The 23,244-nt window shown below is 36.7% G+C and overlaps 1 protein-coding gene across 10 annotated transcripts in view; it reads right to left on the bottom strand.

Moving 5' to 3' along the window:
- Positions 1 to 23,244, bottom strand: part of NEK10 (NIMA related kinase 10) — a 249,261-nt gene that overhangs the window by 30,564 nt on the left and 195,453 nt on the right. For 8 of the 10 annotated variants that reach the window (XM_032268066.1, XM_032268089.1, XM_032268083.1 and 5 more), the window contains 3 exons: positions 21,117 to 21,154; positions 20,877 to 21,017; positions 1,737 to 1,766 (listed from right to left, as the gene is read on the bottom strand). In XM_032268066.1, coding sequence (XP_032123957.1) covers positions 1,737 to 1,766; positions 20,877 to 21,017; positions 21,117 to 21,154 — 209 coding nt within the window. The remainder of the gene's footprint in view (positions 1 to 1,736; positions 1,767 to 20,876; positions 21,018 to 21,116; positions 21,155 to 23,244) is intronic. The other 2 variants (XM_032268073.1, XM_032268098.1) reach the window with 2 other exon arrangements.

A 23,244-nucleotide genomic window follows, 5' to 3' on the forward strand; every position in this document is an offset into this window, starting at 1 on the left:
TGGGGCAGTATATAGAGACCCTGTAATACTTCAATATTTTATGACATGGAATAAACAATATTTTCCCTTTACTTCCCAGATTCTTAAGTAACACAATGATATTACCTGTAATAACATCTGAAAGACTGCTTATCTCTTGGATACTTTGCTGACAATTACAGCAGGCTGCCATCAGGAGTCAGCAGTGCCTTAGATACAGTGGCCACTGAAAAGCCAGGCTTCAGACGTGTATAATTAAGAGGGTATCATGCTTTTAAATTTTAAATTCATTATGCCCTCTGTGACATATTTTAAGACTAATTTTATCAAAACTATGAAATGTAAACACTGAATAGACATTCTTACAGAGCAAAAAAGTGAAAATTCTTTTAGCTAGAATTAAGTAACTTTCAAACCTTTGATTATTACAAATTACAATTTTCACCTAGATTTCTCTCCAGGTCTAAGTGGGGCACATTTATAATTTATCCTGAATTCTCATCATACAGCCACCCACCTTCACAGTTTCAGACTAATTTGGTATCAAATTGTATACTGTTGCTTTCCCAGAGTCCTCTGTCATAGCCACAGTCTGTTCCTAACCTGAGGACTACAGAGCTAATTAAAGGAATGGCTTTTGTCTCCAGATTACCTACAAGGCCACCTCTGCCTCTTTTCACCCACAGAACCATACTGGATAAAACGAAAAGAGGCTTCAGATATGTGATGTGCATTGTCTTCCACCCTTTATCTTCCTTCTCTTCCTCTTTCCCTTAATCCCCTTAACCTAGAGTGTGCTTTCTGCAATAAAACTTCTCTTGCCAATTTCCTTAAAAAAAAAAAAAATTGAAAGTTCCACAGACCCTCTTTTCTTCCCTTCAAACAACATTGAGCCTCTATGAAGTTAAATGTGAATATAGTTGTTGCTTTAACAACAGCTAAGCGTTTTTAAAAGGGTTTCTTTTATAAGAACTTCCTGAGAAAACTTGCATATTTTACCATAAATGTTTTGTTTTCAAGACATTTAAAGAGAACATTCAACATGGTCATTTAAAAGAGTCAACTTGTTTTACTAGAAGCACATGAAAATGTATATTTAAGACATAAAATGCAAAAAGAATAATATACAAACATTCAAAGAAATACTACTTTCTTTACAGATATCTTTACCGAGTTAGTTTAGAATTTATCACAAAAAATAATCTAGTTCGAGTTCACCTGCAGTCAACACCTTGTTTAACTGTTTGCAATTTAAAGAGTCTATATCCCATGGACACAATGCTGACTCCTTTTAATATCAATTATTTGATTATTAACATGAGGTTTAATAAATACCCCTTGGATAAAAGTGTAAAGAGGCAAATCGAAAGGGTTCATGTAGCTGTAAAAAGAGGGCAGAGAGCTGGAGTTGTCTGCCCCAACTTGTGGAGATGGCCAAGTATACGCATGCCATATTTTCTACAGCAGTGCTTCTTGGAGAAATAATTCTTAAAATATAACTGTTTGTCTAGACCCAAACCAAATACTAGAGACTGTGTAACATGGCCAAGTTGATGTTGCTACAGAAAAATTAACTTTACATTTTCTGAAAATGGAAAGCTAGGGTTTTAAAAAATCATTTTTATATTAACTATTTTATGTTTTTGATTTGAAGATGCAACATTCATAGGTAATGAGTTAAAATCTCACAGCATGGCATAGAGTTCTTAGGTCTGTGATGACGTTCTGAATGGGATATCACATAGGTTTGACTCTACCTTGCCACAAGAATGTGCCCATCTGTGGCCCTAAATACAAAAACAGAGAGTTAGCTAGAATGTTTGCCTTCTGAATTAATCAACTATGCAATTTGTTAAAAAATTATTTTTCTTAAGACCCTTTGACTACTACCCTCTCAATCCCAATACATCCTTGAACTTTGGAAATAGTTTTGATTACTTAGTTATTAAAAAATAAAGTTAAAATGTTCAGTTATGCATGCCCCTATAAAAACAAGCAAGCAAGCAAACAAACATGAATGTTAATATTACAAATGAGATTGAAGGCTCCCAGGAGCCACCACCCATCACAGCCACCTCGCTAGAAATAACCTGTGGCATCAGAGTGGTGTGTTGTCTTTCACTCACTTTTCTGTTCACTCACATACATAAATGTACACTTTAAAACAGTATTTTTCAAACCATACTTGAGTCTTGAAGCCAATTTTAATGAGTCATGATCAGCATTTTGAAAAATACAATCAAATGAACTGGAATTAGATTTTAAAATTTCAGAGGACATTGGAAGGGTCCACTCAGTCAAGACATAAAATGTGCTTTCTATTGATAGTCATTCCCAAGCATTTGAAAGCTACTCTTATGGAAAATCTAAAGTAATCCGTCCATCCTCCCTTCTTCCTTTCCTCTCTTTCTCCCTTGCACTCTTCCTCCCTTCATTTCTCCCTCCCTCCTTCCCTTCCTTTGTAAATAATTGGTGACACACCATTTCACATAAACTGTTGTACAATTTCTTTTTTTCACTCAGTCTATAATGGAGATTGTTTATTACCAACACATGCAGCTCTAGCCCATTCTCTGTAACCACTAAAGACTGCTATGGGGCCTGGATGCACTGTAGTTTACATAGCCATTTCTGTCTTGGTGGGCACTTGCTTTCCATTTCTCATGATAATAAGTGATGCCGCAGTGAATATACACATGCATGCCTCATTGTGCTTAAGTACAAGAGTTCTTTTAGGGTAGACAAAGTGACTGAAATAGCTGGACCCAAGGATACATTGAAGCAAATACATTTTTAAGTGGCTGAGTCAATGTATACTCTGACCAGAAAAGAATCCATTTTTCTACACCTCAGTCAACATTATATGTTACCAAACTTTTCCACTGTGCCAATCTGATTGCTTTTGTATTTATCTAAATGCCAGTGATGTTGCTGTACTTCCTTGGTAAACTTCTTGCTTGTATTCATAGTTCTTTGCTCTTATTGATTTGTAAATGCTCTTTACATATTCTGAATACTCATCCTTTTATTGCGTTTTTTTTTAATTGAGATGGGGTCTCACTCTGTCACACAGGCTGGAGTGCAGTGGCATGATCACAGTTCACTGCAGCCTCTACCTCCTGGGCTCAAGCAGTCCTCCCGCCTCAGCCATCAGAGCAGCTGGGAGCACAGGTATGCACCACCACACTCAGCTAATTTTTATATTTTTAGTAGAGACACGATTTCGTCACATTGGACAGGCTGGTCTCGAACACCTGGCCTCAAGTGATCTACCCACCTCAGCCTCCCAAAGTGTATTTTTATTCTTCATTTAAAGGTTAATAACTGCCAAGAATTTTGCAAATGTTAGCCATATTATTTTATCTAGCTTTAAAGCATTCTCTCTCAGTAAATCTTTCAGATTAGCCCACTGAAAATATTAAACTTCCTAACTGTTCACCAAAAAAAAAATGCAGCATATTTGTATTAACAATTTTGATCTGAGAATATTTGTATGAAAATAATTTTTTATTAAACAGACAACTGTAAAGCTGATCACAGTTCATGAGCAGTGCCACTCACACATAATATGCCCAAGGTTCATATCTACATGGTATTTCCTACTGCAAAAATATATACACAATATTTGGTCTCCTTAAAATTCAAATAAAATCAAAGTTTAAAATATTGGGATACTTTGTATTCTTTTACAGTTTTTATTAAAAAAGGAAATTTGACTAGTGTTTTAAAACTTAGAACTACAACATTTCTTATAAGAGGCAATTTACTTAAAAGTGTCAAAAAGTCATTACATAATTATATTTGCCAGCTTACTCTGTGGCAAGCAATTTTTTGGAGTGTTAGGTCCCCTGACCTAACACTCCAAAGGGGGAAAAAAGAGCTATTTTTTCCCCCTTTGGAGTGTTAGGTCAGGGGACCTGGAAGAAGAGCAGTGCTTATTTTTCAGCAAGGGCTTAGGTGAAACATTGGGAGCTGTTTTACACATTAGTCTCCTCTAATCCATACAACCATTCTGAAGGTAGTCATGTGGATTACAGAAGACTAAATGCATAAAACACTTACCAGCCCCTGGAAACTGTCTGCTCATTTATTGGTGTAGATTCTATCCCCATTTTACAGATGAGGAGACTGAGTGCTAAATGCTTCTGAACCACTAAAATTCACAGGCTGAAATCCTAATCCCCAAGGCAATGGCATTTGGAGGAGATGAGCTTGGGAGGTGATTAGGTCATAAGGGTGGAGGCCTTGTGAATGGAGTCAGTGCCATTATAAAAGAGGCCACAGGGAGGTGGTCACGCCTTCTACCATGCAAGGACACAGCGAGAAGGCGCCTCTGGTTACCGCAAATACAAAACAGTACCTACGCTCCTTCCCCTCCCAAAATATTATTTCTCTTCTTAAAAGGCTTGCTACTTTTAACATGATGCCCTACCTATCTCTCTGAATATTTAATTAACTATTTTTGTGAAGCATGTAGACATAATAAGTTGAAAGCATTAGGTTTTTGTAGCTAGTGCTGTGCACTACATTCTGCTTTAGAATCTCACAGCATCATGAACTAGCCAAGTTAGTTGCCCATCCCTGCTGCTTTGACACTTGATTTATACTATACGTACAGTCTATTGAAGCTTTAATTCACAATTATATACTCTGAAGCTGTTAATTACTACAAATTAAGCCCAAAAATGTGGTTTACACTGTATTCTCCCAGTTGACCAAAATATGGTATCGATATACTATTTTTCTGAATTCTCACAGCTAAGAATCAGGAACTTTTGGACAACTGGAGAAAAAAAGGTTAAGGAAGGGGATCCGTGAAGAAGCAAAAAATATATCGTTTTAATGAATGAGGCCAAAAGACACATGAGCTTCTTTATATTGGACCAACTGTCTTGTCAAAATACAATACAAATTTACTATGACCTCTTTACTATTCTAACAATGAAATAAAGTAACTTAATTGTAGTTCAAATCTATAAATGTTCAGCAATCAATCCCTGTGTCCCTGGTTAGATGAAGGATCTTGAACTCATAAGGATTTCATGAAAGGGTCACCCAGACCAGACAACCAAAGATGTGGGAGAAAGAGCAGATTCAAATGTGACATTTGAGACCAGGAAGAATTAGTAGGCCTTTAATAGCACAGGACATGCACTGGGTGTGAGGGAAGTTGTATTTGAGTGTGGGTTCTTAGGAGAAGGAGTAATTCCAGCAAAGGGTGAAGTCAGCTAAGTGAAGATTGCAACTGAAGAACAGCAAAATGTTCAGTTTAGCTGGTGTGTGGTACAATTAAAAGGTATAGTATGTACATAGCTGAAGAGGTAGCCAGGGACCATGCATGATGGTGAGGAGCAATCAGGCTGACTGTATTTCAGGAAAGGTAATCTCACAGGAAGAGGCATACAGCTGAAATCAGAGCCCTGGCTTGAACTGGCTCTCTGCTAGGTACTAGCAATATGGTTTTCAGAAAGTCACAACTTCTTTGGGCCTTAGTTTCTTCATCTGAAATGAGAGCACGGTAAAAATGGGAATAGAACCAAGGGGGCTGAGGTCATACACAATGCGGGGAAATCAATCTACAGCGCATGGCAGCGTGGGGAGCAGGAGCCAAGGACTGCTGAAGCTTGGGACGGAGACACTGAGAATATGATGTTCCGTCAAAAGAGAGAGGGACGTGACAGAGAAGATGGTGCATCGGAGGATGGATACTTCCCAGCCCAGACCAGCAGATCGTTCTATAATCAGACAAAAATTGTTCCGAAGGAGCTTGGCAGTCTAGGCCTAGATGCCCCGCCACCCCAACCTCCAGTGGAATTTCCCACAAGATGACAGCAAGCTGAGTCAAAGCTTCGGCTCCTTGCACCTCTAGGTGATCAGGCAACAAACTTCCTTTCATTCGAAACTTCAGAAACAAGCTGTTTAAAGGCCAGAAGCAAGGCTGCTTTGAAGTCCTTCACTCTTGAATTCTAACTGAGCCTCTTTTATGCAATGTGCCTTATATTCCTCTAATGGGTAATGTCACAGCATATTTAACTAACAATCTACATCAATAAAGGAGCAGACAGTTTACAGCCCTGTAGTGTTAGAGGTTAACCTGCATAAATTAATATATTGGTATGATTTTACACCCAGTCAAGAACTTGATCAGGAAAATGATATCATTTTATTGCCTTATAGAAATTCTACCAGTCTTATGCTTAATTTAGCAATCTTATTTCAGCTTTTCTTTCTTGCCTAACTATATAAATCTCTGTTCTTCAAATGCTCTTAAATCAGCATTTTTGTCTTCCACCAGATTCTATTATTAATGGGCTGAATAAAACTCAGACACTTGCTAAAGAATAACTTTAAGAACTGTGCTTTTCCACCCCAATATAAAAAATAATAAGTAGTTATATAAACAGAAACATTTTTAATTGAAACACTATATGAAACATCTCCAATAAATTACTGAATCCATACTGAGCAGAGTCAATTAAGAATAACAAGGTTCCAGCTATAGTGCAGGGCAGGCATGGAGCCCAGAGAGAAGAAAGAGGCCTCTTGCTTTCAGGAGAGTGAATTGCTGCAGCAGCCATTATATAGAATGGTTTGGACACAACCTTAGTTGTATCATCATTTTTCTTGAAGAAAAGGAATTAATTGACACTTAATGACTGAGTCAATGATTAATACTCTCTTATGGTTTAAATGTACTCCGAGGTCCTAAAAAAAAATTACTCCCCAGACAAGAGCCAATACATGGATAGATTCTTAGCTACTGGTACTTACATTTCTATCCAGGAATAATTTGGTCAGATGTCCATATGTATGTCCACAATGGTATGGTTCGTGCGTAAAAGATTCCACATGAACCTAAGGTCTTTGATATCCAGGTTTCTTATTATTATAATTGGCTCTTCTGTCACCATCCTCAATACTCAAATTGGTCAATGAAACAAACTAATTCAAAGCATATTTGTAAATACTTTTAACATATTTTTAAATCCATTAAAATTATTAATAATGGCAATTTGGAACTTGAGAGAGATGTTTTTCTCTATTAATTCCATTATTTTGTACACCATGCTACAACCATCACCCAAGTCATGCTGACCTACCTCCCTTTACTCCTACCAGAGCGTGGGATACCATTCAACCCTTACTTCCTTTAGCCTTTCCTCTTAAGCAGAAACCCAAATGGCAGAAGTGTGAGCTGCCATTTAACAGCTGATAGCCAATTTGCATTTGGACTTGAATTGGAACCACCAGTAACTTTTGTGAGATGAGTATTCCTTTGGAAACACAGTACCCTACAATGATCATGAAAAAAACCTACATCTCCAAGCAGCATCCTCCTGGGACCTGGTACACAGTCCCTCCATGCCTCCTTTGGTATGAAGAATTAGGAAGCAAATAATCATTGGTAAAGAAAATTTCTTACCTCAATCTGAAATCTAAAAAATACGTATGTATATATTTTAGTATAATAAAATAATTTTAAATAAAAACAAAATATTTTTAAAGTCTTACATGGAAAAAAAATCAGTGATTCCCTTACTGTTTTAGATTCCTTATGCAGTTGCTCTCAGTACAATAGCAAAGATAAACAAGAGTTTATACAGTGATGGGTCTGAATCAGTCACTCAATAAATAGTTTTCAAGGGCCCGATCTCAGAGGAAATAGTCTAGATATTTACAGGCATAACTCATTTTATTGTGCTTCACTTTGCTGCACTTCAAAGATGTTGGTGTTTTTTTTTTTGTTTGTTTGTTTTTTTTTTACAATTTGGAGTTTTGTGTCAACTCTGCATTCAGCAAGGCCACTGGCACCATTTTTCCAGCAGCATGCATTTACTTCATGCCTCTGTGTCACATTTTGGGAATTCGCAATATTTCAAATATTTTCATTATTATGAGATCTGTTGTGATGATCTGTGATGACTGATCATTGATGTTGCTGTTGTCATTGTTTTGGGGCACCACAAGCTACACGCATTTAAGACAGCAAACTTAATGGATGGATGTTGTGTGTATTCTGACTGTTCCACTGACTGGCCATTCCCCCATCTCTCCATTCTATATAGGCCTTCCTATTCCCTGAGACACGGCAATGTTGAAATCAAGCCAGTGAATAACCCTACAATGGCCTCTAATTGTTCAAGTGAAAAAAAGAGTCACATGTCTCTTATTTTCAACCAAAAGGCAGAAATGTTCAAGCTTAGTAAGGAAGGCATGTCGAAAGCCAAGGTACAGCCTCTTGCATAAAACAGTCAGTCAAGCTGTGAATGCAGAGAAAAAGCTTTTGTAGAAAATTAGAAGTGCGACTACAGTGAACACAAGAATAATAAGAATGACAGCCTTATTTGCTTATATAGAAAAAGATTTAGCAGATAAAAGATCAAACCAGCCACAACATTCTCTTAAGCGAAAGCCGAATCCAGAAGAAGGCCCCAGCTCTATTTAACTCTATGAAGTCTGAGTGAGGTGAGAGAGCTTCAGAAGAAAAGTTGGAAGTAGCAGATGTTGGTTCATGCAGTTTAAGAAAAGAATCCATTTCCATAACATAAAAGTACAAGGTGAAGCAGTAAATGCTGATACAGAAACTGGAGCAGGATAAGATCTTCCTATGATCCAGCTAAGATAACTGATGAAGATAGCCACACTAAACAATAGATTTTCAAGGCAGACAAAACAGCCTTTTGTTGTAAGAAGATGACATCTGGGATTTTCACAGCTACAGAGGAGAAGTCAAAGCCTGGCTTCAAAGTACCAGCTGACTCTCTTGTTAGGACCTAATGCAGCAGGTAAACTTAGATTGAAGCCAATGCTCACTGACCATTCCAAAAATACTAGTGCCCTTAAGAATTGCACTAAATCTATTCTGCTTATGCTCTATAGATAAAACAACAAAGTCTAGATGATAGTACTCTGTTTACTGAATAGTTTAAACCAATTATTGAGATCTACTGCTCTGAAATAAAGATTCCTATCAAAATACTGATATTGATTGACAATATACTTGGTCACCTAAGAGCCCTGATGAGGATAAACAGGGTATTAATGTTGCTTTCATGCATGCTAACACAACATTCATTCTGCAGCTCAATGATCAAGAAGGCATTTTGACTTTCAAGTCTTATTATTTCAGAAATCCATTTCATAAGGCTACAGCTGCAATAGATAGTGATTCCTTTGATGAATCTAGGCAAAGTCTATTGAAAACCTCCTAGAAAGTATTTACTATTCTAAATGCCATTAAAAGCATTTATGCATTTTAGCTCCAGATCAACTCCAAGAACAAGCCAGCAATCCCAAGAGAACCCACAGATGCTCTGAAGAAACAGACTGTTCCTGCAGGACCTGGGAGACACCCCAAATGCTCAGCTGCAGCAAGATCCACCCAAGGAGAGTCTGGGTTCAGACACGCCTAGCCCTGCTCCCACTGGATGGTCCTTCCCTACCCACCCTGGTAGTGGAAGACAAAGGAGATATAATCTTGGGAGTTCTAGGGCCCCACCCACTTCTAGTTCCTCTCCATATTACGATAGCTGATGCTGTCTGGAAAACACCACCTCCTGGAAGGAGGCCAACCAGCACAAAAACAGAGCATTAAACCACCAAAGCTAAGAACTCTCATGGAGTCCATTGCACTTCACCCCCCTCCCCCACCACCACCTCCACCAGAACAGGTGCTGGCATCCATGGCTGAGAGACCCATAGACAATTCACATCACAGGACTCTGTGCAGATAATCCTCAGTACCAGCTCAGGGCTGGGTAGACTTGCTGGGTGGCTAGACCCAGAAGAGACACAACAATCACTGCAGTTCAGCTCACAAAAAGCCACATCCATACGAGAATACTACATCAAGGGAACATCCCATGGGACAAAATAATCTGAACAGCCTTCAGCCCTAGACATTCCCTTTGACAGAGCCAACCCAAATGAGAAGGAACTAGAAAACCAACCCTGGTAATATGACAAAACAAGGCTCTTCAACACCCCCAAAATAATCATACTTATTCACCAGCAATGGAGCCAAACCAAGAGGAAATCCCTGATTTACCTGAAAAAGAATTCAGGAGGTTAGTTATTAAGCTAATCAGGGAGCCATCAGAGAAACGTGAAGCCAAGCTCAATGCAAAAAAATTCCAAAAAACAATACAAGAAGTGAAGAGAGAAATATTCAAGGAAAGAGATACCTTAAAGAAAAAACAATCCAAAATTCAGGTAACATTGGACATACTTATAGAAATGCAACATGCTCTGAAAAGTCTCAGCAACAGAATTGAACAAGTAGAAGAAAGAAAGTCTGAGCCCAAACACAATGTCTTCAAATTAACCCAATCCAACAAAGAAAAAGAAATATGAACAAACCCTCCAAGAAGTCTGGGATTATGTTAAACAACCAAACCTAAGAATAATTGGTGTTCCTAAGAAGAGAATTCTAAAATCTTGAAAAACATATCTGGGGAATAATTGAGGAACACTTCCCCAACCTTGCTAGAGACCTAGATATCTAAATACAAGAAGCACAAAGAACACCTGGGAAATTCATTGCCAAAAGATCATCACCTAGGCACATTATAATCAGGTTATCAAAAGTTAAGACGAATGAATCTTAAGAGCTGTGGCACAGAAGCACCAGGTAACCTATAAAGGAAAACCTATCCGATTAACAGATTTCTCACCAGAAACCCTACAACCTAGAAAAGATTGGGGCCTTATCTCCAGCCTCCCCAAACAAAACAATTATCAGCCAAGAAATTTGTATCCAACAAAACTAAGCATCATATATGAAGGAAAGATAAAGTCTTTTTCAGACAAAGGCTAAGAGAATTTGCCACTACCAAGCCACCACTACAAGAATTGCTAAAGGAGCTCTAAATCTTGAAACAAATCCTGAAAACACATCAAAACAGAACCTATTTAAAGCATAAATCACACAGGACATATAAAACAAAAATACAAAGTTAAAAAGCAAAAACAAAAACAAAAAAACGAAAGTACACAGGCAACAAATAGCACAATGAATGCAATGGTATCTCACATTTCAATACTATTGAATGTAATAGTAATATAAAATTACTATTTTATATTTCATTTACATTTACAAAATGTAAATGACCTAAATGCTCTACTTAAAAGATACAGAACCACAGAATGACTAAGAACTCACCAACCAACTATCTGAAGCCAACTATCTGCTGTCTTCAGATTAACCTAACACACGAGGATTCACATAAACTTAGAGTAAAGGGGTAGAAAAAGACATTTCATGCAAATAGACACCAAAAGCAAGCAGGGTAGCTATTCTTATATCAGACAAAACAAACTTTAAAGCAACAGCAGTTAAAAGAGACAAAGAGGGGTATTATATAATGGTAAAAGGCCTTGCCCAACGGGAAAATATCACAATCCTAAACATATATACACCCAAAACCGGAGCTCCCAAATTTATAATACACTAATGGAACTAAGAAATGATATAGATAGCAACACAATAATAGTGGGGGACTTCAATACTCCACTGACAGCATTAGACAAGTCATCAAGACAGAAAGTCAACAAAGAAACAATGGATTTAAACTATACCTTGGAACAAAAGAACTTAACAGATATATACAGAGCATTTCACCCAACCACAGAACATACATTCTACTCAACAGGGCATGGAACTTTCTCCTAGATAGACCATGTGACAGGCCATAAAACAAGCCTCAATAAATTTTTAAAAGTTGAAATTATATCAAGCACTCTCTCAGACCACAGTGGAATAAAACTGGAAATCAACTGCTAAAGGAATCTTCAAAACCATGCAAATACATGGAAATTAAATCACCTGCTCCTGAATGAGCATTGGGTCAAAAACAAAATCAAGATGGAAACTTAAAAATTCTTTGAACTGAATGACGATAATGACACAAACTATCAAAACCTCTGGGATACAGCTAAGGCAGTGCTAAAAGGAAAGTGCATAGCCCTAAATACCTATATCAAAAAGACTAAAAGAGTAAAAACTAACATTCTAAGGTCACACCTCAAAGAACTAGAGAAACAAGAACAAACCAAACCAAAACCCAAAGAAGAAAGGAAATAACCAAGATCAGAGCAGAACTAAATGAAATTGAAATAAACAACAACAACAAAAATACATGGAATGAAAAGCTGGTTCTTCGAAAATATGAATAAAATTGATAGATCATCAGCAAAATTAACCAGGAAAAGAAGAGAGAAAATCCAAATAACCTCAGTAAGCAATGCAACAGGAGATATTACAACTGACACCACTGAAATACAAAATATCATTTGAGGCTACTATGAACACCTTTATGGACATAAACTAGAAAACCTAGAAGAGATAGATGAATCCCTGGAAAAATACAGCCCTTCAAGCTTAAATCAGGAAGAATTAGATATCCTAAACAGACCAATAACAAGCTGCAAGATTAAAATGGTAATTTAAAAATTATCAACAAAAAAAGTCCAGGACCAGACAAATTCACAGCAGAATTCTACCAGACATTCAAAGAAGAATTGGTACCAATCCTTTTGACATTGTTCCACAAGATAGAGAAAGAAGGAACCCTCCCGAATTCATTCTATGAAGCCAGCATCACTGTAATACCAAAACCAGGAAAGGACATAACCAAAAAAGAAAACGACAGACCAAAATCCTTGATGAGCATAGGTGCTAAAATCCATAACAAAATACTAGCTAACCAAATCCAACAACATATCAAAAAGATAATCGACTATAATCAAGTGGGTTTCATACCAGGGATACAAGGATGGTTTAACACACAGTAGTAAATAAATGTGATATATCACATGAACAGAATTAAAAACAAAAATCAAATGATCATCATAATAGATGCATAAAAAGCATTCCACAAAATCCAGCATTTCTTTATGATTAAAACTCTCAGCAAAATCAGCATACAAGGGACATACCTCAATGTAATAAAAGCCATCTATGACAGACCCACAGCCAACATAATAGTGAATGGGGAAAAGTTGAAAGCATTCTCTCTGAGAACTGGAACAAGACAAGGATGCCCACTCTCACCACTCCTCTTCAACATAGTACTGGAAGTCCTGGCCTGAGCCATCAGACAAGATAAAGAGATAAAGGGCATCCAAATTGGTAATGAGGAAGTCTAACTGTCACTGTTTGCTGACAATATGATCATTTACCTTGAAAACCCTAAAGATTCTTCCAGAAAGCCCCTAGAACTGATAAAAAGAATTCAGCAAATTTTCCAGATAACAAGATTAATGTACACAAATCACAAGCTCTTCTATACACCAACAGCGACCATGTGGAGAATCAAATCAAGAACTCAATTCCTTTCACAATAGTGACAAAAAATATAAAATACTGGCCGGGCACAGTGGCTCATGTCCATAATCCCCAGCACTTTGGGAGGCCAAGACGAGCGGATCATGAGGTCAAGAGATTGAGACCATCCTGGCCAACATGGTAAAACCCTGTCTCTACTAAAAATGCAAAAATTAGCCGGGTGTGGTGATGCGCACCTGTAGTCCCAGCTACTCGGGAGGCTGAGGCAAGAGAATCACTTGAACCAGCATGCAGAAGTTGTAGTGAGCTGAGACTGTGCCACTGCACTCCAGCCTGGCTACAGAGCAAGAATCTCTCTAAAAAAACAAAATAAGATACTTAGGACTATACCTAACCAAGAAGTCAGAAGACCTCTAGAAGGAAAATGATAAAACACTGCTGAAAGAAATCATAGATGCCACAAAAAAATGGAAACACATCACATCCCATGCTCAGGGATAGGTAGAATCAATATTGTAAAAATGATCATACTGCCAAAAACAACCTACAAATTCAATGCAATCTCCATCAAAATACTGCCATCATTCTTCACTGAATTAGAAAAAAACAATTCTAAAATTCATATGAAACCATAAAGGAGTCAGCATAGCCAAAGCAAGACTAAGCAAAAAGAACAAATCTGGAGGCATCATACTACCTGATTTCAAACTATACTACAAGGTCATAGTCACCAAAACAGCATGTTAGAGGTATAAAAATAGGCACACAGAGCAATGGAACAGAATATAAAACCCAGAAATAAACTGAAATACCTACTAACTGACCTTCAACAAAGCAAACAAAAACATAAAGTGAGGAAAGGACACCCTTTTCAACAAACGGTGCTGGGATAATTGTCTGGCCACATATAGGAGAAGAAACTGGATCCTCATCTCTCACCTTATACAAAAATCAACTCAAGATGGATTAAGGACTTAAACCTAAAACCTGAAACTATAAAAATTCTAGAAGATAACATTGGAAAAATCCTTTTAGACATTGGCTAACGCACAGATTTCAAAACCAAGAAACCAAAAGCAGATGCAATAAAAGCAAAGATAAATAGCTGGGACCTAAATAAACCATAGAGCTTTTGCACAGCAAAAGGAACAGTCAGCAGAATAAACAGACAACCCACTGAGCGGGAGAAAATCTTCACAATCTATAAATGTGACAAAGGACTGATATCCAGAATCTATAACAAACTCAAACAAATCAGTAAGAAAAAAATAAACAATCCTATCAAAAAGTGGGCTAAGAAAATGAATAGACAATTCTCAAAAGAAGATATTATATTCAAATGGCCAAGAAACATGAAAAAATGTTCAACATCACTAATGATCAGGGAAATGCAAATCAAAACCACAATGCAATACCACCTGACTCCTGTAAGAATGGTCATAATAAAAAAATCAGAAAACAGTAGATGTTGGCATGGATGCAGTGATCAGGGAACACTTCTACACTGTTGGTAGGAATGTAAACTAGTACAACCACTATGGAAAACAGTGTGGAGATTCCTCAAAAAACTAAAAGTAGAACTACCATTTGAGCCAGCAATCCCACTACTGATTATCTACCCAGAGGAAAAGAAGTCATAATACAAAAAAGATACTTGCACACGCATGTTCATAGTTACACGATTCACAATTGCAAAATCGTTGAACTAACCCTAACCCAAATGCCCATCAATCAATGAGTGGATAAAGAAACTGTTACATATATATACGTATATATATACATGTGTGTGTATATAGATAGATAGATAGATAGATATACACACACACACATATATGATATATATACGTGTGATGGAGTACTACTCAGCCATAAAAGGAATTATTTAACAGCATTTGTAGTGACCTGAATGAGACTGGAGACCATTATTCTAAGAGAAGAAACTCAGGAATGGAAAACCAAACATCGTGTGTTCTCACTGATAGATGGGAGCTAAGCTGCAAGGACGCAAAGGCATGAGAATGATAGAGTGGACTTTGGAGGCTTGTGGGGAAGAGTGGGAGGGGGGTGAGGGATAAAAGACTACAAATATGGTGCAGTGTATACTGCTCAAGTGATGGGTGCACCAAAATCTCACAAATCACCACTAAAGAACTGGACCCCAATAACTTATGGAAGAATTAAATAAATATATAACCATTTGTGATTAATGGTCAAAATATCAACAGTAAGAGGAATTTGGAAGAAGCTGGTTCCAACTCTCACGGATGACTTTGAGGGGTTTAAAACTTCAGTGGAAGAAGTAATTGCAAATGTAGTAGAAATAGCAAGAGACTAGAATTAGAAGCAGAGACTGAAGATGCGACTGAATTGCTGCAGGCTCATGATAAAACTTGAACAGATGAGTAACTGCTTCTTAGGGATAACCAACAAAAGTGGTTTCTTGTGACGAAATCTACTCCTGATAAAAATGCTATGAACATCATTGAAATGCCAACAAATAATTTACAATAGTCTATTATTTAGTTAATAAACCAGCAGTAGGTTTCAGGGTACCGATTCCAGATTTTGAAAGAAGTTCTAGTGTAAGTAAGATGCTATCAAACAGCATCACACGCTGCAGAGAAACTTTTGTGAAAGAAAGACTGGATTGAGCAAACGTCATTGTTGTCTTATGTTACAAAATTGACATAACCACCGCAATCTTTAGCAGCCACGAACCTGATCATTCTGCAACCACCTAGATGGAGGCTAGACCCTCCACCAGCAAAATGACTATGACTTGTTAAAGTCTCAGGTGAAAAAGGTCTTTTTAATTAGGGTACATATATTTTTAAACATGCTATCGTATAGATGATAGACTTAGTATAGTGTAAACATACCTTTTATATGCACTGGGAAACCAAAATATTCATGTGACATATTTAATTGTGATATTTGCTTTATTGCTGTTGTCCAAAATGAAACCTGCAATGTCTGTGAGGTATGCCTATATCTACAAAAGCTGTAATGAAGATGCTTACAATCTGGTTGGAAAATATAACTAATACTTCGCAAATCCCAACAAAGTACATAATTACATGCCAAATTATATAGTATAGACTAGTATAATAGAAGTTTTGACTAAAACCTGTGAGCAAATTTTTACATGATAAAAATGCTATGCAACATAATAAAAGAAGGTATGTACTTAAAATCACTTTGGCAATTGTGAAAATGAGTTTTAAGTATATTCTGTTAATAATTAACTTGAAAGTAAACTACCAAAAGTTGTTCATATAAGGACAACTAGAATGTTAGCTATGCTTTCCAGAATATTTGAGGAAAAAAAAATTGACGATTTGATTTAGATCTGCCTTTGCTAACAAAATACAAGCATAAAAATAGATTCATAGTCATCCAATAAGAGAACATAATTAAGTGCCCAGAAATCATAAAAAGACAATATCTTCCTTTCTTCTTTTTTTTTTTTTTTTTTTTTTTTGGAGACAGAGTCTTTCTCTGTCACCAGACACCAGGCTGGAATGCAGTAGCGCGACCCTGGCTCACCGCAACCTCTGCCTCCCGGGTTCAAGCAATTCTCCTGCCTCAGCCTCCCAAGCAGCTGGGACTACGGGCGCGCGCCACCACGCCCAGCTAATTTTTGTACTTTTTAGTAGAGACGGGATTTCACCATGTTGGCCAGGATGGTCTCGATCTCTTGACCTTGTGATCTGCCCGCCTTGGCCTCCCAAAGTGCTGGGATTACAGTCATGAGCCACCTGGCCAAGTGACAATTTCTATTCAAAGTGCAGGGCATAAGAATCACTGTACATCAGTTCAGCACCTGGTTGTCAGGTGCTGTCTAAACAAAAATGAGCAAGGGAGGGAAAAGTGTCAGTGTTAATCTGGTCAAATTAGGCCATCTTTTTAGTTGACATTAAATTTGCACTTGAAAATTCAGGTTTGACCTACATACCCTAAAATTTACATTTGACCCACACTAATAGAATCTATAACATTACAGTATGTACTTAACAAAGAACATGGTTTTCTCTGTTATATTTTTGTATGATTTAATTTCCATAAATATAGGCCATTTCCCTTGCCATGAAAGGAAAGAATTATTTCTTTTTGATATAAGACAGAGACATTTTCCCCCAATTCTAAATACTTGGTAGTATCCGGTTGTTTGATTAACTGATTTGACTTTATAGACAAGAGGATAAATCTATTTTTAAAGAACTTAGTTTCCCAAGGCATGGGACACCTACACAGCCTAATTTCGTGTAGTAAGTAGATCAGGTATTAAATAGTCCAGCAGGAAAGGTATTCCTTTTCCAGCTTTTTTTTCTGATATTCATATCAAGGATTAAGTTTCAGTATCGTGAAGTATGTTTTCACTGTTTCTCAAATATTAAGTAATGTTCCTTTACAGCAAAGACAACAAACCTCAGGATAAGCAGACAATATCTACTTAGAATTTAATGTTGTCTTTCTTAGACTTGTATTTACTTTTACAATGGTCATCTGTTGATGCCAAATGATTCTATACTGGTTCTCATTTACAGAAATAATAACAACTTTCCTTTGTAAATGAATTTAAATTGAGTTAGTCCATGCAAAGAAAAATATTAGGAAAATAATAGCACATATAGTTCTCAGATACAGGCAAATTTGTACCATGGTAATTTACTAGTAACTAAATTTGGGAAAATAGAGCTAAAATAATTAAAATGTTAAAAATGTTTCTTCATTCATTGATTCATGGTAATTACTGTTAATATTTTCATTTGGATAATATAGGAATTCCTAAGTTTTCTTTTCTATTGGCAGGGAATTGCAACCTATTATTTAATCCAAAGAATTTGCATAAAATAAATTATTGATATGATTTAGTTAGGATTAAAAGATAGAACAAGGGGATTTTAGATACAAGTAATGTGAAATAGTTTCATGGTTACTTGTTCTAGAGGAGTTTGGAGATACGGCTGCTATTACCACAACTAAGAACCTAGAAGTTCATTTTTTAGGAGTGCCACAAGGGCAAGATCATATTATAATTAATGGTTCTAACCCTGTATTCTGCCATAGTACATGGAACATAATGGTCACATACTGGATATATTCCTGAGGGAATGCCCTGATTTTGACAAAATTCTCCCCTTTCTGATATTTTTTCCACAACATTTAGGCAATACAGAGCTGTAGATTTTGGTTATGCATAACTTCCAACATGTTCCTTTCTATCAAAGAAAGCAAAACCAAATAAGTAAACGAAAATACACTAATATAATCAGCTTATTTTAAAAAATAAAAATAAATCATTCACAAATTTAAGTGCTTTACCTATTTTTCGTAACAAATACTTAAGGTATAACTCACTACTGACAGGACCAACAATGTCTCATGACACCTTGGTCCAAACTTCCCACTTTATTGTTGGAATACTGGATTAATGACACCTCTTTATACTTTTAATTAAGACAGAGATACCAAGGTAATGACTGGATTAGAGCATAATTTGCAGATGAGGTAACCTAAGTGAATGACACTGGCACCAGTTGTTTACAGTTTGATAAAACAACCAATCATCCAAATTTAATTGCAACACTTAAGAGGTATGACTTTTATAATTAATGGGAAAAAAAACCTTCATATTAAGGTTGAGAAAAATAAAGGTCCCATTTTCTGACATGTAAAGTAGAATAACTCTCAGTGGGTAATCCAAATGCTCCCTTGTGAATTAATGTGTTTTACAATATTAGTAAAATCTAACCACTCCTTTTATGAATAAAATTTAGCACTCACTGGTAACACTTAAAATGGCCAGGAGTGGTGGCTCACACCTGTAATTTCAGCACTTTGGGAGGCCCAGGCAGGTGAATCACTTGAGGTCAGGAGTTCAAGACCAGCCTGGCCAACATGGCAAAACCCCATCTGTACTAAAAATACAAAACTTAACCAGGCGTGGTGGTGGACACCTGTAATCCCAGCTACTTGGGAGGCTGAAACAGGTGAATCACTTGAACCCAGGAGACGGAGGCTTCAGTAAGCTGAGATTGCACCACTGCACTCAAGCCTGGGTGACATAGCAAGACTCTGTCTCAAAAACAAGTAAATAAATAAATGCTTTAGTGTATTCTGATACAAGTTTTAAAAATATACGAACAGCAGATTTTAAAGAATTAGTATAGCAAACTGCAGGGATAAGAAAGAAATGTATGTAAACTGGGCCATAATGTAAATAGTTTGTTTAAAGGTCCAGAGATCTGATCAGTGTCACTGACATAAAATCAAGTCTGGCATTGAACTAAGTCAACATACTGTTTAGGAAAAAGAATTTCTAACATGGGTTAAAACAGAACTGTTAATTTCTTACATATATATCTGTGTTCCATTCTTGCTGTTATAAAATCAATTAATAACAATTATCTTAATTTCATGATTACATTTTGAACTTAGCTTTGCCAAAATAACAGGAGCAGAGCATGGTCAACATGATAGTTTCAGGCATCTTAATAATAAAACCATCATTTTTGGCATCTATGCTGATGTTGTAATGACCCCAAACTGTCAATAACTCTTCCAAAGCAAATTAATAAATGTGGAGACATGGGCTAATATTACAGTAAATCAGTTTGCCTATATTCACTATACACATTAGCTCTACAAAAGAATGTGAATCAAAAATTAACCAATAGTAAAGTAGAAAGCTATGTTCAATCAAGAGTTGTACACTCACATATATGATTAAAGAATAATCATTAAACTTTTTTCTGAATTGTCTGGGTTTAGCTAGTAATTTTAATGTTACCAATGGACTTTGGTCCTCTTTAACAAAAATTAGAAACTTTAACACATTTTTCCCAAATGCTTATTATAAACTTTTATGTTTAAGGATCTATAATTTTTCAATTATTAGGGAAACAATATTTCCTAACAATGTTTTAATCGTGAGTGGATCACCTGAGGTCAGGAGTTGAAGATCGGCTTGGCCAACATGGTAAAATGCCATCTCTACTAAAAATTCAAAAATTAGCTGGGTATTGCGGCATGTGCCTGTAATCCCAGCTGCATGGGAGGCTGAGGCAGGAGAATCACTTGAACCTGGGAGGTGGAGATTGCAGTGAGCCGAAATTGTGCCACTGCACTCCAGCTTGGGTGGCAGAGCGAGACTCTGTCTCAGAAACAAAAAAGGAACATAAATAACTAAAAAATAATTATTCGTGTCAAAGTAGAGGAGATAGAAAAAAATATGACTCACTCTCTTCACTCTACATGTATCATGTAGGTGTAGAGTTTACAGAAATACCAATGTAAAACATGGTTACTATTTTTTGTTTGTAGGTAAGTACTTGAAGCATCAATAAGTCAACTGCATAACATTCCCACCATGACAGAAATGCGAATTTTGGAAAAAACAGCCCATAATGTCTCAACCAACAAGTGAACACAGAAGGCATTTTGTTACCATCAACTTGGCAGACTAATAATGGTGAACAAACAAAGCCGAATTCTTCTGCTCTTTGTATTAAAATTACCATGCAAGCATTGTTCAGACATTTCAGGCCCAACTATAATTCTGCATTTGTCCATCATATGTTTAAAGTTAATGTGATCTAGTAAGTACTACCATGATCTTTGAGATTTCGAAGAATCACAGCAGGAAGGCTATGGGACTGCCACCCTGTCACTAACTCGGCCTCTAGTTCCTTAATGTGGGCCCTGAGCATGAGGGGTGGCACTTTCAGAAGCAGGTCAAGAGGCAGCAAAGCTGAAGAAATAAAAGGGGGAAAGATATAAAACTGTAACATAAATTACATTGAATTTTAGAGAGTTGAGTTTGATTTTATTGCTACCAACACTAAGTTACCTGGTCTTGCTCTTGATCCTGTTCCTCCAGTGAAGTCCCTGAAAACAGAATTACAGCCCATTAGAATGACTTGTTCAACTTGGATTTGACAAACTAAAAGCCTACATCTTGCCATGGTCTACATTACAAAGATAAATAAAGATTATTTTCCCTCAAGGTGCTCTCAAGAGTTTAATTAAGAGGGAAATAAATATATTGCAACACACAGTACAGTTGACATTCTACTGGCAAACGGCAGAACCATCCCACCACAGTTGTTTTGCAGGCTCTAAGTATGACTAAAGGCCTAAATCTTAGGATCCTGAATAATTTTCTTGTTACATTTAAACTCAAATACAGATTTTGCTTTATAAAGATAAAAGATTTTAAATGTCATACACAGTATTTTCTATGAATTTTTCCTGCTTTATTAAAAAAACAAAACAACAAAAAACTCCTATACCTCTTCCTATAAAATGTAAAATGTTTTTTGCATTGAAAATAATTATTTTTCCTAAAGTGGCCAGTGTTATTAGTATCGCTTATTTGCCTTGCCTCAAAATTCTAGGTTATTTGATTATTTTACAAGTTGATCTCAGTGTCTTCTTCTTTGAGAAGTAGACCCCACCAGGGATATCTGTAAATCACTTTCAGCCTTGCTTTTTCCACTGTAACCTAGAGCCATTTTTTAAAAATAGTTTTCTGGAACGAAATAAGAAACATCTATGCCCTGACAAGTTATAAGAACCATTCTTAAATTTAATGCGATCCAACAAAAACATATCAAGCATCTACTATGTATAGGGCACATGATAGGTATTTCCTAAGTAGGAATAAATACAGGAATTCAAATATAAGTAAACATGACTGATAATTCTCTTGCCCCAACCCTTTCATTTTAATCATAGAATTTTTGATACATGCATGCAACACCTACCTATTAAGCATAACAAAATTAGCACTCATTTACCTACCACCCAACTTAAGCACTAGAATAATACCAAAATCTTTGCCTCCACCTATGAGTTTCTTCCCTATTCCTTACCATTCCCTCTTGACCTTCACCAGGCGAGCACTCTCCTGATCCCATAATATATTGTGTTCCATTCTGAGCACAAGCTTCCAGACCCTTGAAAATTAAATGGAACCTGCCAGACTTTAACAGTTTATATGCTTTCCCTGACCCTAGGATAAGGAGCACGTTTTAAACAAGAAATGAAGCTGATTCTGCCCTCAGAAAGTTTGAAAAGAGGCATGATCACAGCAGTGCCTATGTGTAGGCAAGCAGCCTCAGGGCTGAGCTGAGGAGCAGAGCATCTGTTCCAGCTCCTCGTATGCCTGCACAGATGCCATACCCGAGCAAATGCTTTCCAAATACCTTTGCCCCTTAGCCTTCTAGATGAGGCCAGCACTGTCTAACAGAAATCAATGGTAAGCATCAAACATAACTTTAAGTTTGCTGGTATCCACATTTTTTAAAAAGTAACAAGAATAAAGTGAACTCAATCTATTTTATTTAATAAAAAAAATCCAAAATATTATTTCAACGTATAAAAATTGAGATCTCTTATAATTTTACATTTTAATTAATATTAAATGAAATTAAAAATTTAGTCCCTCAGTTGCACTGGCCACATTTCAGCTGCTCAAGAGTCACATGTGCCTGGTGGCCTCCACGCTTCACAATGTGGTCCAGGCTCTTCCGTAGGTGTTGATTATTGTCTTCATACACATATTATGTTCTCGCCATGTAGCTGCTAAACCTGCAACACGTCCTGAATCCCACTGTCTTAAAAATTGAAGAAAAATGCAACTCGTGGCAAACTTGCATCCATCAGGTTATGCATGTTCTTGAAAAGCTGATAATCACTCACATGCTGAGTTTGCAAGATGACTATTCTGGGTGTCCTGAAAAATCTAACATTTCAAACATTTTTAGGTATTAACAAATGTTATGCATAGTGTGTGCTAGGGGGATATGTGACATAGAACGCCCTGACAATGCTGAGCTGCTGCCGCCTTTGCTGTTGCTTTATAAAATTTTAAATTCCTCTTTCATAAACTTTAGGGAATCTTTAAAAAGAACCATTATACATTCATTCATTCAAGATATATTTATTAAGTGCCCACAATGTATAGCCACCGTGCT

The sequence above is a fragment of the Sapajus apella genome, unplaced genomic scaffold (assembly GCF_009761245.1).
Source record: "Sapajus apella isolate SASKATOON/1434 unplaced genomic scaffold, GSC_monkey_1.0 scaffold4, whole genome shotgun sequence".
Lineage (NCBI taxonomy): Eukaryota > Metazoa > Chordata > Mammalia > Primates > Cebidae > Sapajus > Sapajus apella.